The sequence below is a fragment of the Centruroides sculpturatus genome, unplaced genomic scaffold, assembly GCF_000671375.1.
Source record: "Centruroides sculpturatus isolate CEXI.00-Female unplaced genomic scaffold, Cexi_2.0 scaffold455, whole genome shotgun sequence".
Classification (NCBI taxonomy): domain Eukaryota; kingdom Metazoa; phylum Arthropoda; class Arachnida; order Scorpiones; family Buthidae; genus Centruroides; species Centruroides sculpturatus.
In genome coordinates, this window is record NW_019384559.1 from 274,251 (window position 1) to 291,687 (window position 17,437).

General features: G+C 27.4%; 1 protein-coding gene across 1 annotated transcript; it reads right to left on the bottom strand.

The window, feature by feature from the left end:
* Positions 1-7,280: 7,280 nt before the first annotated feature.
* Positions 7,281-14,699, bottom strand: LOC111623943 (choline transporter-like protein 1). The gene is made up of 14 exons (XM_023366684.1): positions 14,670-14,699; positions 14,530-14,593; positions 14,320-14,428; positions 14,125-14,233; positions 14,008-14,055; positions 13,462-13,533; positions 11,704-11,829; positions 10,964-11,070; positions 10,611-10,751; positions 10,425-10,531; positions 7,919-8,085; positions 7,749-7,841; positions 7,573-7,665; positions 7,281-7,490 (listed from the first exon to the last, which is right to left on the bottom strand). Exons 1-14 carry the CDS (start codon positions 14,697-14,699, stop codon positions 7,428-7,430), a joined length of 1,329 nt encoding a protein of 442 aa, XP_023222452.1. The 3' UTR covers positions 7,281-7,427.
* Between the last annotated feature and the right edge of the window lie 2,738 nt (positions 14,700-17,437).

A 17,437-nucleotide genomic window follows, 5' to 3' on the forward strand; every position in this document is an offset into this window, starting at 1 on the left:
CTCAGATTCTTTAAAATTATAAAGTCAACACACCTTACTACTGAGAAAGCACATTTATTAAGCTAAACAAACGTTTTCAACCCATTTCATGGGCCATCATCAGGTTAAAGACGTTCGAATGAATGGCTTTTCGAACACGTTCAAATTTAAATTATATTAGAACATACGTTAAAATAAGATTACGTAAACAAGCATAACGAAATTAATACAATAAACAAGAAAAACAAAATGGATCCATCTGTTAAATGGGAAGAAGCCAGAATCGTTGCAAATGTGCATTCGCCAACACTTGCATCCACAACAGAGAAGTGTGAGATCTACAGATCTAGCTTAACGGATAAATGTTTAAACTATAAAGATGCAACCATTTTACCGTCGGCATGGAAATATATAATCAGAAAGAACTCGTAAGAGGATACATCCACCAGGCTCAATAAAACCTGAGTTACTATAAAAAATGTTTACATATTGTATTAAGGAGAATTACCGTATTTTGTATTTTATTTTATTTTGTTTTTCTTGTTTATTGTATTAATTTCGTTATGCTTGTTTACGCAATCTCATTTTAACGTATGTTCTAATATAATTTAAATTTGAATGTGTTCGAAAAGCCATTCATTCGAACGTCTTTAACCTGATGATGGCCCATGAAATGGGTTGAAAACGTTTGTTTAGCTTAATAAATGTGCTTTCTCAGTAGTAAGGTGTGTTGACTTTAGAATATTCTTGTGTTAAGTTCATTAAGAGCAATACCAAAATCTGAATTAATTCTCTTTAGTGAAAACATTTTTCCGAAGGGAGATATATCAGCTTTAAGCTGTGCATTTTTAACACGCCGTCTTAATAGTCAATACGTTAATATTTCAGTTTTAAAGCATATTCTGAACGATTCAAAGCCATTTACTTAATTTTAATATCGTGTTTTAAATACAGTAATAGGTTTTGTAACATTGCAATTTTCATAGTATTTATATTAGTAATTGTAACGGTACTCTAAGTAATTGCTGATCAAGAATTTGCTCCCTTACCTCAATGTGCAAAGGAATGCAGGTAAAAGGGCAATTAAACAAAAGTAACAGGAACAATGGTGGGATGTTTTCTAAAACGTTTCGTTCTCGACGTTGCTATAGTTTCGAATTTCATTTATAAAGTCGTTAAGTACACATTAATATCTTTGTTTATTGAAGTTAATTTTTGAGGTTCGACGCACCGTATCCAAGAGATTAATTATAATAAAAATATTAAATGTTAAACAATTAAAAATCGTAATTAATTATGCTTAAATCTTTATGCTTTAATAATGCAGTACTCGTTTATACTACTCGAGAAAGTAATAAGAGATGCTATTCGAAATTTCTCATAAATAAAAAATAATTTATTCAATATTTATTTTTATATGGGACATTTTAAAACAATCCCGTGTATGAATTGTTTAAAACAATTCAGAGAATTTTAAATATAAATATTACATTTCCTATTATGTAAAGTATTTTATTTTTTGTTCGGCAGATGGCACCACACAAACATTCAATTTACACGTAACGGTTTTCGCACTGATAACGTAAGTTAATATGCGAATAAATATTAAAAGCATTAAAAATTTTAATAAATATCATAAAAGTACATTGAGAACATTTCAAAATTTTATCTCTTATTAAATTATATGAATGCAAAAATTATAATAATAACAAATTTTAATGTAATCCTAGTAAATGAAAAAGTTCACAAAATACTGTATTAATCTGTTGAAATATAAAAAAAATACTAAAAAATATATTGATAATAATACTTAATTTAAAATATATGCTTTCCATCTCAGATTAGTAGTGGTTTGCCTCTGTACATCATACTTTTCTTTTAGAAATAGTCATAATGCCATCTATTAACTTCTTTCAAGGGAAAAGTTCTCAATTAAAATATCGTGACTTTTGGATCACACCAGAAGTTCGTATATAGTTAATCGGGGTCTCCTGTCCCTAAGGTTTTCATATCTGATCTCGTCGTTTTTCATCCAAGTACCTCCATTCTCGAGATTAAGGAAAGACAGACAAACGGACGGACAACAGTGGGAATTTATAGGTCTACAATTTTTTAAAATTGAAATCCAATAATTTAAACTGTAGTTTTGGAATATCAATTTTATTCAAAAAATAGCCACGTCTAATTTTAAACTACATATTATTTCTGCTGTTAGTTCTTTTGTATTTTTTTCTTGTACTTGTTATTTGTTATTTATTGTTACTTTTTGTAGTTTTTTGTATTTTTATACAGTATTTGTATTGTTGCTTTATTATTACAGTATTTAAATATTTGTTCATAAAAGTTCGATTTTTAAAGCAAATTATACTTGAAATGGCAACTGCTTTATTTTTCCTTAGTGACTGTTACTTTCTATATATCAGTAGTGAGAAAATAATGTTAAAATATACCTAATGTATACTGTATATTTTATGAACTTCATTTTCTATTAAAGTTTCTTTGATAATAAATACAGTTCTTAGCTATCATAGTTTACGCTATTTATTAATTTTACGTTAATTTCCCTAAGTTTTCAGAAATTCTAGAATAATAGTCGTAGTTACAATTCAAGCAGTGCTGTAAAATATTTTAAATGCTTTCTCTGTTTTGCCATTTGTAAATCTCTGACATGTTTGCAATTTCATCGAGAACCTAGTTTCTGGGAGCTGAAATAAAACAAACCAGTAGCTTATAACTTATTTTTTATGCAATAGGGTCTAGGACGTAACATCTTGGTTAAGAAAATCAATGCTCAAATTCTGTTTTATTTAAAATAAATACTGAAGTAGACCTATTATTTCACAAGACTAAATCAAATATTAAACAAAATCTACGCTTTCATTATCATTGTTCGAACATCTATAGCCTATACAGGGTGGTTATAATTAAAGTTGCCTTATTCAAACCTATATAGAGCCCGTTCTCGTTGACGTATTTTGATGAAACTTGGTATATACGTTATATGGACCATGGGGAAAAGTAAAATGCAAAAAAATATTTAGTTCAAATTTCTACCACTAGGTGAAAAAATGGCGCATGCAACGGAAGCTATACAAATTAGGAACTTTTTAAAAAGCCAGTAGTTGATGTTCTTTACATTCTTTATCGTGCCTTTACAGAGAAAGATCGAGTTTTACTGGTACAGTAAAGTTGTTCTATTAGAACGGCAGTTCGGCTGCACTGCAAGAATATTGACGCTTGAAAGGCTTGCGAATAGGGCCTATGTCGGGGTATGATTTGAGAAAGATGATTACCAAATTTGAAAAGACTGGAGAGTTGAGTGTATTGCCAGGAAGAGGTTGGAAAAGGATTTCAAATGAAACTGGGGAGCAAGTCGCCGTTGCTGTGATTGACAGAACAAACGCTTCCCTACGTTCTTCGGCAAGTGCTCGAGCTGTGTAACGTGATTTGTCTCTTCCTTGGTCTACGGTTCGAAAAATTATGCGATCCATTTCACAGTGATATCCGTACAAGATTCACGTGTTGCATAAGCTGCACCCTCAAGGTCCAGAACAACGCAGAGTTTGCTTTCCTGTTTTTGGCCAGAATAGCCATTGACAATGCATGGCTATGGAACATTTTGTGGTCAGACGAGACGCATTTCATTCTAAACTGAGCAGTGAATACTCAGAACTGTCGCATATGGGGTACTGTAACACCTGATGTGCATGAACAGCCTCTGCACTTTGCTTACATTACAATTTGGTATGGTTTCACTTCTGACTTCATTCTTGGCCCCTTTTTCTTTGAGATCACACCTCAAGGTCCTAAAAAGTGTTCCTTGACGGTTGCCAGCTACTGCGTCACGTCATTGCTACTTTACAAGAACAAGGATGTTTAGAGACTACTGTCTTCGTGCAAGATGGGGCAACACCTCATATTGCCCATCTTGTGACAAGTGAAGGAACTGTTTCATGACAAATTTGGAGATGATCGGATAATTTCGAGACGTTTTCCGAATGCTTGACCTCCTCGTTCTCCAGACTTGAATCCCTGTGACTTTTGGTTGTGGGGATATCTGAAAGATCATGTCTATAGAGGAGGCATACGGACTCTGCCTGAATTAAAAGCAAGCATAACACGCCAAGTTGCTGCAATTCCTCAAGAAACCTATCGGGCTACTGTTGAACACACTACATATAAGGCACTTTTAACATGTGATTCACGCAAATGGATTACACATTGAACAAATGTTGTGAATAAAAACCTTTTGCATGCTTCCATTCTGTGTTTCTTGTTCTTCGTACGCTATTTTTTCATCCGGTGGTAGAAATTTGATCTAAATATTTTTTTGCATTTTCCTTTTCCCATGGTCCATATAACATATATACCAAGTTTTATCAAAATACGCCAACGGAAACGGGTCTGAGTGGGACAACTTTAATTACTGTATATCCATTCTGTATATAAGCAGAAGAACGTTGAAGAGAAGACTTAAACGAAACACATGTTTCCTCTCCACCTCAACCTATGTCGGGTGTGTTGAACAGCTTCAAACTTCCATATATGCATTCAGTTAAGTTTACATTCATTCGTGAAAATGTCCTTTCTACCGTGGCCTTTGAAAAGGGAAAAGAACGAACGACTAAAGCCAGCCAAGAGATACTGAGAAACTTTATCTCTCCCTGGATAGGTAAGATTATATTTTGCATTTTGTATACCCATAATTTAATAATGCATGAAATGTCATAACTAAAAATAGGTAAAACTTCCAGTTTTTCCAACTCTGTTTGGTATAAGTCAACATTAATACTAGTGTGAATAAACTTCGCTGTTAAAGGAACTATTTTCTCCTTTCTAGTTGAGAGAGTATTCTTTGAATTAAGTGTTGACAATTTCATTAAACCGTCCAAATGTTCAGACATCATCATCCTAGCCTGATTTGCTAAATTCATAACAAAATGTAAGCATCGGCTTCTTATCTGATTCACTGTTTCTATTGGTAAAGATGTCTCAATCACTAAATTTCCAAACTTGCAATCAAAATACACGTATGAAATAGGCATCAGATATTTTTCAAATTTAAAAGTTAGATATTGCTTAGATTTTACCTTTTCAAGTTTACTTGGAATTGCAATATCTTTTACCGAACTTAAGTAATACAGCGGCAAATATGCCGCAGTATTACTTAAGTTCTTGAAAAGGTGAAACCTGAATAATATACGATCGTTCCACTGTAGGTCTGGTCGAACGCATGATGGATATGATTAAAAGTTCCCGTTAGAACTCATAGGGAAAAAAAGTCAAAAATAAAAAAAGTAAATAAATATGACTGTTGTTTGGAGAATAAAAGACAGACTCCCGGTTTTATTCTAATAATAACTGCCCTCAAATAGTATCGGCATCTCGCCCTCAAAACATGAAGTAATTATCGCCTTCGAATTCAATGTTGTCAGATACAGAGGTTCCCTCTAGATCTTGAGGTTTCAGCAATTGTTTAAGGGAAAAAAATTTCGAGAGGCAGAGAGCTATCTAAAGGTGTTGAAATTTATCTGAAGGAAATTCTATTGGAATAGAAATTACTAATGGAGTAACAGTATAGGGAGCCTTTGAAGGAAACAGAAAATATTATGATATCTATGAAAATATATTTAAAACAGGTTTTATAATGAATCACTTAAATCAAATTTACAATGTTACTAGAATCTTTGCTGCAGTATAACTTCAGTCTGATAGAAAGTATTGTCATTCCAATTAAACTTGAAAAAATAAAACCTGAGGAATATTTAATTTTTGAATTTGAAAAACGTCTATAAAATCCAGTGTGTGAAAGCTTGGATATCCCCTTTCTAGTTATAGAAGTTAATATTATATGATTATATGCTGTTTGTGTATGTGTTTAAGAATTTCCTGACTATATGACGTGTTTAGTATGACTGCTTTCTGTAGTCTGATTTATGTGCTGTTGTAAAGCCCTGATATTTCTATACTTTTATGTAGTGTATACGGTATGATGCCTGTGCAAGAAGGGACTACTGACACAATAAGTACACTATTCATTCTCCATAGATTCTTTATTTCGTGGTTGAGTTCTGAGTATTTATTATTTTTTACAGTTTATGGTATTTTGTATGTTGTGGGTGTTTGGTACATCTATGTCTATGACATATATTTGTTTTGTTTGCAAATGAACGTAATGTCTGGTCTGTTATTATTATTATTACGATTATTAACGTCATGATGATTCTCGGTTTTAATTTATTTATGATCCAAATGACTTTTCACGAATACTTCCCATCAATTGTTCCATCGTTCCATCATTGATCTATTGTTCTAAACTATCTTATAATAAGCCAAACCCCTGTAATTAGAAGCATCTCGAGGCAACCTTGCGCTGAGACATCACAAAACCGATAAAATTCTAATCTTAGTTACCAAATATTTTACAAACCATTATAATTAAAGTCATATTTATTTGTTTCCGATTTCAGACTTATTCTAAATAGTAAAATAATTATTATAAACATTTAAACGGTAATGAACAAAATAAATAGACTGTTTAAAATTTAAGATCAATCATTTCAAATGTTGTAATATTGTAAATATAATTATATAAATTAAATCCTTCTTTGAATCTTTCCAAATAAAGTATTTGATATAGACTAAAGTTTTGCTTGAAAATTATACTAAAGATCATTTTTATAGTGACGGTCAATATTTATTTCTTCATGATTCGTGAATATGCACAACGTAAGATGGTATGAGAAATAAGAGAGAAAAATCTTTTTAAATTGCATGTTAAGTTATTATTTCTCTTTATTTATTTTTTAAATCTTACACACAAAGAAGAATAAGTTATTAATATTTTCGTATTCATTTCAAACCACTTAAAAACTTATAATACTGACGACATTGAAACTAGTTCAAATTATATATATTTTTTCATTTTAAATACAAAAGTATCTGATTAATAATTCATGAACAGAAAACCGTATAATTCTGTACCTTCTTTAATTTTAAAAATCTTAATATGTAAATTATTAAGATGTTATGTAATATATCAATTTATATATTGTACAGTATCATTAAATTAATTTAAATTATTTTTAAAGTAAATTAATATTTTTAAGAAATGCTTCATTGCAAAATATAGAATAAATTTTTAAAACAATTTTATACATTTATTTAATTTATATTAGTGATTTTATATTTTAAAAAAATTACAAGTTAATTCATGAGATACAAAATTTTTTATAAGTAATGGCATTAAAATTTCATACAAAAATTTATCAAAAACACGTATTAAATTTTATTAAGTCTGTATTAAATAAATTCAAGTTTTCTGATATTTATTATATATAAAAACTAGTTAAATTGTCTTAGATTTATAAAAAAATATTTATTTTACAATATTAAAAAGTTTTAGAAAATATTCTGTATAGATGCTTTTACTTTTTATGTAGTTGAAGTCATGTTCCTAATTCTTTTTGATAAAATTCAGGAATAGCAACTCTACTTTTTTCCACAAATACCTAAAAGGTAGAAAAATATATTTATTTTAAAGATTTTAGAAGTTCAAAAATAACATATTTCATTCAAAAACAGTATCCTTACCATTAAACTTTTACTCATGAAGTATGGACGGTTGATTCCATCGTTTCTTTCACAGTCTTCACAGAAACAAATAAACAAAGTGTCGATGACCATCTACATAAACAATTTGTTGTCCGGTTAAATTTTGTTAATAAATCCAAATCTTTTTAATTAAATCTTAATACAAAATATCTTACTTCATAGAGAGACATGAAGCATGTTGATATTATATACACTAAAACACAAGCAGTGAATAAAGGTATTAATGCATTATTCAGATCATCTTTATTCTATAAGAAAGTAAATCTTATATTATTTTATTTTCATTTTATTGATTTCAAAGATGAAAATGTTTCAATGTACTCACTTTAAGGAGTTCTAATCCGATAATACAAACAACTATCATCACAGCACATTTGGAAATGAAAAGGACAAAATTTCCAATAGAGTTGATCGCAGCTACTCTTAATGCATTACGAGTTAAAATTGAAAATGCTTGTTGAGCTGATTTGCAAAATCCATGTCCAAAAATTGCTTTAAAAAGTTGAATTTCTTGATATTATAAATATATTTTTTAGGGTATGAAATCTAAATTTAGAACCTTAAAAATCTTCAACTACTTTTACTTTTAAAAAGACTTAACAAATCATGTGTTTCGAGAAAGAATTAATATCTTTTAAATAAATTTTAAAAAGATATTGGATAAAATATGAGTCTACAACACGACTAAAATTAAATAGAACTATTTAAAATTCATGAATAATAAAAATTAAAATAATATTAAATTTGGCTCAGAGACTTGTTTTTGAATAAATTTTAATTAAATATTACATTATATAGAATAAAATGTCAATAAAATATCATTCAATAGAATAGAGGAAAATTATGATGTCTCTTAAAAGCAATTCATATAATAATGTAACAGATAATAAAAATATTTTAATATAGCAGATCAATATAAGAATCTTAAAGTTAATTTAATTACAGAATATTTGTATAACAGTTCTTTAAATGTAATGTTAGATTAACTTATAGAAAACTGAGGCAAATCAAAGCCATATTAATTTGAAATTATTTGAACAAATATTTTTCTATTTATAAAATATTATTTGTTAAAATAGTATTTTTAGACTTACTGTAAAGAGTTCTTAAAAATTATATTATGTTAGACAAAATAATTAGACTAAAATGATAACATAATTTTAGCTTTAATTTGATATTAATCAATTTACATTTGATTAAACTAATATATGTTTAAATTTAATTACATTTGTTCATTCATGAGTTAATAATTTCAAATTCTAACCTAGAATTTATGATTTAAAATAATAAAATGAAATATAAAGATTAATTTTAATACTTTTTAACTTCAAGTGATAATATATATATATATATATACATATACATTACATTTTCCAAATAGCCAGATAAATATAACATACTGCATTACTTTATTTATTACTATTACTATTATTATTATTATAAGTACAGTACAGTGCCATTAGCATTAAAATAATAATAATAAATATTAGCAATTAAAAATTATATTAAGCAGACGATTGTAATTAATGTAATTCATGCCGTTTTGTATAATAGGGATAATTATAAGTAGAATGGTGACATTATTATTAATGAGTAAAATAATTTAATTGTAAATGCTATTATAAATAGAAACGAGAAATGTAATTCTTGCATTTAATATTTCATTATTAAAACAAACCATAAGAGAGAAATGGCTTAACGAAAATTTGCATCTTATGTATATGTTTTTTCTTAGCATCGTGTCGTAGTTTTGACATTTCTAGAAAATTTACGAATGTGAAAAGCAAAATTAGTCAAAATATATCAAAATGACTAACTTTTTTTGAAGTCGTTTCACTAAATAATAGCTATAACTTATTATTAGAAAAAAAAATCAATGTTTAAAATGTTTTAAAAGGAACCATCTACTAAAAGTTGGCTCATAACAAAGAACTTTAATGACCACTTTTGCTTTAACCGAAAATACAGTGTGATATCAACAGTAGTTTATTAATGTTAAGTCGGCATCAGGAACAACTTACTATTCTATTTTTAATCAGTTAAAAATTATATTAAATTATATTATTAATTAAAAGTGAAACATAATTATAAAATTTACTTTATCAAATATTTTATTAGACTATATTAAGTAATGATAATAAAATTTTTACTGAAATCTTTATTGTTAAGTGAGTTTTCGTACAGATATTGTTTGGTATAAACTGTTTTTCAGTTTATTGATCAATAACTTTACTAAAACTTCCACGGAAACATATTTACTTAATAACAGGTTATATGTTTACTATCATTTTAATTAATAATTCGACTTCTGGTTCACACTTTTTATAGCATTTGCTTATAGGAAAATCTATCATATAATGATAGGCTATATATCCAGATGAAATGCTTACTTTGAATATTATAATAGTACGATTGCTGTTAGTATTTAGATGCTAGCAGTAATCGTACTGCCTATTGTAATATTCAAATTTATAATTAAAATGTATCATTTTATTGAATTTCAAATGAAAACAGATGTTATTAAAATACTGATGCCATACGCGAAGGTTGTGATTATTAATACACTTCAAAATATTGGAATGAAATTCTAGCTTTCAATCGAAGATTTCAAAACATATTAATAATTATAATTTTCTCGAATAATATCACTTTAGTAACATCTATTTTCGTCTTAAATTCAATGAAATGATATATACTGATTATAAATATTCTGGACAATTATCAAAATCTAATTTTATTACAAAATATAAAATTTAATAAATAGAAATATAATATAATACTTATTAAAACAGTTAAATGTGTTTATACTTATAAAATTTAAATATTATTACCAATTTCAATGAAGGCATTTTTATTTAAATAAATAAGAAACTTTTGCAGACATTTAAAACAACATCCACAACATTTCAATATTGATCCGTCATGCTTATTTTTCGTTCTGTTAAAAGAAAAATAAAAGAAGTTATTCATAAAGAAGAAAAAAATTTAATTTTTATAAATAACCTTGGCTGATCTACCTTTTTTCAGCTTGTAAAAGAATAATTCTCAATAATTTAATAATCGCAATAATAAAACTTCCCAAAATTACTGATCCGAGATGATAACTTATTAAATGGCCTATGCTCTTCATTATCGGCGAAGTTAGTCTAGTTTTATCTCTATAATTGAAATAACAAGGACTTATTAAATTTTTACCTTTACAATTTATTTCACAATCTATAGTAAATACTATTATTGTTGTATAATGGCAGTATTTACACGTTTTGTTAAATGTGTAATAATTGTTGATATGTGATTAAGTCTATAATCTTTAAAATCAACATATAAAACGATAACACTTTACTATAAAACTTATTAAAATGTAATTTACCTGGAAAAATACCATTCTGCTACTGTACCAGCTATAACCACATCTTGACAACTAATAACGCATTGCAGCAACCAGAGAAACATAACACTGAAGTAGAACATCATGGACTACGAATGTTTCAATTGTAATAATAAAAAAACTGATTTAAAATTTATTAATAACAAAAGTAATACTTTTAAAAAATAAGATACTTTATATACATAAAATTGTATAAAAATTTTTCAGTTCTTTATATATAAAGATAAAGAACAATAATAAAGTAATTTAATTATTGCTTTAAACATATATACAATAATTAATAATGAATTTTCAGTTCTTTATATATAAAGATAAAGAACAATAATAAAGTAATTTAATTATTGCTTTAAACATATATACAATAATTAATAATGAATTTTCAGTTCTTTATATATATAGGACCTATTAAAAATTGAATTTTGTATAATAAGTGATAAAATAAAATGCAGTATAAAATTGCATAAGTCTATTTTAAATACTCATTATATTGAATTTAATTTTCAATACTGTATTACTATTACAGGAATGTTTAAAGATGAATAATTATTAGAGCGTAGAAATCTAAAAAACATATATTTCATAACGCATATTCATCTATTTTATGTCAAAGATAAACATGTATTTAATTAAACAAATCGAAAATTTGTATCAGTTTTGCGTATTTGCTGTATTATAAACAAATTTATCGCTTTCGAAGTGAACATAATAAGAGCAATTATTACCTTATTAAATTTACTCAGAGGAGGATATATATGTTTTCTTTGAATAACATAAGGTTCAGATGCAATGTAAAAACTAAACACTCCGTCAATCCATAACATTATTACGGAGGCAGCAATAACAAAGGTCTACAAAGTAAAAAACGTTATTATTTAGGAAGGAAATAATTCATTTGTAAATTAATATTTTAATTTGAAATACAGTACTAAAATATGTTTAACATTTTAATAAATTGTATTTAACTAAAGAAAAGAACTATTGAGTGCAAATATGAAAGATTTGTTAATATACATATTATGGAATAAAATACCAGAAAGTAATAAATACATAAATTTAATTTATTTCATTTCATATATATGCTCTCCACCTCAAAGTAGTATTGTTGTGTTTTGCCCCTGTACATCATGCTTTCCCTTCAGCAATGGAGTCGTGCCAGTCATCTATCTAACTTCTTTCGGAAAAAATTTTGAACTGAATAAAGCAATTTTTGGTTTACACCGGACGTTCAGATATAGTTAATCGAGGCCTCGTATACCTACGGTTTGATATATGGTCTATACTTTCATTTTTCTAATGTTGCTCTTGAGTTTAAGGAAAGACAGACGGACAGACGGACAGACAGACGACAGTGGAAATTTATGTCTGCAATTTTTTCAAATTGCAGCCTAACAATTAAAGGATTAAATGATTAAAGGAATCTCAGCTTATTAGTGTAATGAGAGTGACAATTTTGTTTTGTGAAATCTAAATAACTATCATTTCGAAAATAAAGTTCGTTCAATTTAAATGTTTTATAGCAAAACAATTATAGTTAAGCCGGTAGAGATGCATAATGATAATTCTTTTGTCATAAGACTATAGTATAAATAGCATAAAAAATAATAAATAAAAGTATTCATTTTATTGTGAGCAATATTACGTCTAGATACTAAAACGATTAAATCAGATTAGAAAAGTTAAACTATACGACTCAAAAGATTTATTCTGTAGAGAAATCACTACAGAATAAATCTTTTGAACCGTATAGTTTAAATTTTCTAATACAATAATATTAATTTAATAATAGTATGTATTTAATTTCCTCATTAATGTTATTTAAAATATATTTATGAGAATTATCATATACAATATAAATTTTCAATTTGTAAATATACTGTATAAAATAAGTGGCATTAACATCGTAAAGACATAAAAGATTTATATCGATAATCAGAATTTTATATATAAAAAATTTAATTTGTTATTCTCATTGCCGCCCATTAGGAGATTATATTTCAGATAATATGTTAATTAAACTTATTTGTTTAGTTACGACAACGCAACACTTGGGCGATCTGCCTAAGGAAATGCCTTTCGGGAGGTATTTTAAGGATAACGGATCCCTATTTAGGTGTTAAAAACGTGGAGAAAACCCGGAAAACACGTGGCCAGTTCATCCTGCTATGAGCGAAACATACAATCGAATTACCAGTGTTCAGGGAACAGAAGCGCTTGGCCACTAGTGGATCGCATGTTAATTAAGAATTACACATAAATTATTAAAATCTATTTTAATAAAGATAAATATTTATGAATGAAAATGTGACTTAGTACATTCAAAACTGACAAATATAATAAGTTCTGATTAAATTGTTCCTTAAGAAATATTTGTGAATATTTGCAAACATAAAAACTAACTACAAGAATTTCTTACAAGAAAAATATATACGTGTGTGAATTTAAAGTAGTCAAATTTTATTTTCAATTAAATATTTTCATACCCAAAACGGTTGAAATAACAACATCGGCATAGATTTTACAGCATGGCCCGCTTCTTCAAATAGCATCGCAACCTGTAAAGTTAATAATATAAACATTTAATATATAAATGTTTGTATAAAGCTTAAATAAACTGCAAATCTTTTAAAATAAGAATAACCCTTTAAAATGAAAACTACGCTCAATAGTAAACCTAATAATCCCGTATAATATTATTATCATCAATAATTATTACAGATCCTAATTCATACGAAGAAAATTGTTTTAAAATATTAATATATTTAATAATGTGTTTTATTATATAAGAACTTGTATTATTTTAATGATAATGATTACAGATAAATAATATTATATCACTTAAAATTTATGTAATATTAATTATTTGATGCAATCTAATTAACTTTTACATATGCATAAATATTAGTTAATAATATTTAGTGCGTTAAATTAAGGTAATTTAAATATTTAAATCTTAAATAAAGGTATCTGTGGATAGTTAAGTTAAAACTCAATGTATGGCTATGGAGTTACTTAAAATCTAAGCTTACCAAATGTATTCTCTTTCTCATACTTAATACAACCAATACATAGATTACCTGTAATTACCAAATTATATTTTATTTTTGTAATTCATATAAATTGATTAAATGTTTTTAACGTTTTACCAAGGAAACGCTGAAGGTAATGGCGCCAATATAATACATATGGGAATCAGTGTCCTGCTGAGGACTTCCAGCGTTTTCTGCTTGAAAATATTTGTCTCTCCAGATTAACCTAAACGGCACAATATTTAAAATAGTATAATTTTAAAAACTTTTAAAATATTATCATACTTTCTGTATTATTTTCATAATTCTTACCATAATGATAAGCTCAATAGTAATAATCCCAATCCTACAATGCCAATGATTATCCAAATAATTAATCCAGCGAAATAATGTAGAAAAAGAAGAATTATAAAATTCAGAACTGTAATTTAAATTAAATATTTTTAATCATCAGTTTCATTAAGAAAACAAGATTAAATGTTAAATTGTAAATTATAGAAAACAAACTTGAAAATTTCTTACAGAATGCAACTATGCAAAGAAATATAATATCACTTCTGCATGCGATAATGTCTTTAATAGACTCCTGCAATTTATTTTCATTAAGTGTATTTATTATAATATTTTATTATTTAGTTTAAATTTTTTATTAAATTACGTACCCATATAAAATTTTCAGTCCGTTTTAACATGGTCTGAGTGGGACAACTTTAATTACTGTATATCCATTCTGTATATAAGCAGAAGAACGTTGAAGAGAAGACTTAAACGAAACACATGTTTCCTCTCCACCTCAACCTATGTCGGGTGTGTTGAACAGCTTCAAACTTCCGTATATGCATTCAGTTAAGTTTACATTCATTCGTGAAAATGTCCTTTCTACCGTGGCCTTTGAAAAGGGAAAAGAACGAACGACTAAAGCCAGCCAAGAGATACTGAGAAACTTTATCTCTCCCTGGATAGGTAAGATTATATTTTGTATTTTGTATACCCATAATTTAATAATGCATGAAATGTCATAACTAAAAATAGGTAAAACTTCCAGTTTTTCCAACTCTGTTTGGTATAAGTCAACATTAATACTAGTGTGAATAAACTTCGCTGTTAAAGGAACTATTTTCTCCTTTCTAGTTGAGAGAGTATTCTTTGAATTAAGTGTTGACAATTTCATTAAACCGTCCAAATGTTCAGACATCATCATCCTAGCCTGATTTGCTAAATTCATAACAAAATGTAAGCATCGGCTTCTTATCTGATTCACTGTTTCTATTGGTAAAGATGTCTCAATCACTAAATTTCCAAACTTGCAATCAAAATACACGTATGAAATAGGCATCAGATATTTTTCAAATTTAAAAGTTAGATATTGCTTAGATTTTACCTTTTCAAGTTTACTTGGAATTGCAATATCTTTTACCGAACTTAAGTAATACAGCGGCAAATATGCCGCAGTATTACTTAAGTTCTTGAAAAGGTGAAACCTGAATAATATACGATCGTTCCACTGTAGGTCTGGTCGAACGCATGATGGATATGATTAAAAGTTCCCGTTAGAACTCATAGGGAAAAAAAGTCAAAAATAAAAAAAGTAAATAAATATGACTGTTGTTTGGAGAATAAAAGACAGACTCCCGGTTTTATTCTAATAATAACTGCCCTCAAATAGTATCGGCATCTCGCCCTCAAAACATGAAGTAATTATCGCCTTCGAATTCAATGTTGTCAGATACAGAGGTTCCCTCTAGATCTTGAGGTTTCAGCAATTGTTTAAGGGAAAAAAATTTCGAGAGGCAGAGAGCTATCTAAAGGTGTTGAAATTTATCTGAAGGAAATTCTATTGGAATAGAAATTACTAATGGAGTAACAGTATAGGGAGCCTTTGAAGGAAACAGAAAATATTATGATATCTATGAAAATATATTTAAAACAGGTTTTATAATGAATCACTTAAATCAAATTTACAATGTTACTAGAATCTTTGCTGCAGTATAACTTCAGTCTGATAGAAAGTATTGTCATTCCAATTAAACTTGAAAAAATAAAACCTGAGGAATATTTAATTTTTGAATTTGAAAAACGTCTATAAAATCCAGTGTGTGAAAGCTTGGATATCCCCTTTCTAGTTATAGAAGTTAATATTATATGATTATATGCTGTTTGTGTATGTGTTTAAGAATTTCCTGACTATATGACGTGTTTAGTATGACTGCTTTCTGTAGTCTGATTTATGTGCTGTTGTAAAGCCCTGATATTTCTATACTTTTATGTAGTGTATACGGTATGATGCCTGTGCAAGAAGGGACTACTGACACAATAAGTACACTATTCATTCTCCATAGATTCTTTATTTCGTGGTTGAGTTCTGAGTATTTATTATTTTTTACAGTTTATGGTATTTTGTATGTTGTGGGTGTTTGGTACATCTATGTCTATGACATATATTTGTTTTGTTTGCAAATGAACGTAATGTCTGGTCTGTTATTATTATTATTACGATTATTAACGTCATGATGATTCTCGGTTTTAATTTATTTATGATCCAAATGACTTTTCACGAATACTTCCCATCAATTGTTCCATCGTTCCATCATTGATCTATTGTTCTAAACTATCTTATAATAAGCCAAACCCCTGTAATTAGAAGCATCTCGAGGCAACCTTGCGCTGAGACATCACAAAACCGATAAAATTCTAATCTTAGTTACCAAATATTTTACAAACCATTATAATTAAAGTCATATTTATTTGTTTCCGATTTCAGACTTATTCTAAATAGTAAAATAATTATTATAAACATTTAAACGGTAATGAACAAAATANCGTTAAAAATAGAAATCTGTTAATAATTACATTTAGTTTTTTTAAAATTTCTTGTAAAAAAACCAGTTAATATAAGACAAGAAGACATTCTTTTAAATAATTTATGCATATATGAAAAAATTTTACATATAGGCCTATACATAATATGTTACACACTGTAACAGCCGGAAAAGTAAAAAAAAAATGAAATCAACAATAATAACTTGTATTGTAATAAGACTTTTCGCATGTATCCTCGGTAAGTTTTCTTTCTCTTTCTGTCTCAAATTACATTTTGATAATTATGTATAAGAAATAGTGTTTAAAATATAAATTTATCTAGCATTTATCTATTAATTATCAATGAAAACAGTGTTTTTTTTCAGATAAACATTTAACGTAAGACTACACTTCATTTGCATAAAATGAAACTTTAGTAAAAGATATTGGAAATCTATGTACAGTATATACATTTTCCGAAAGCTTCACTGATTAAATAATCAAAGTTAGAGTTTTGTTTCTTTAAAAAAATTAAACTGTTAATTAAATTACTTACAAAAAATAAAAAATTTAAATCTTTAGAATTAACATTTTAAAATAATTGGTAAAAACTTATTTTTCTAGTTACATT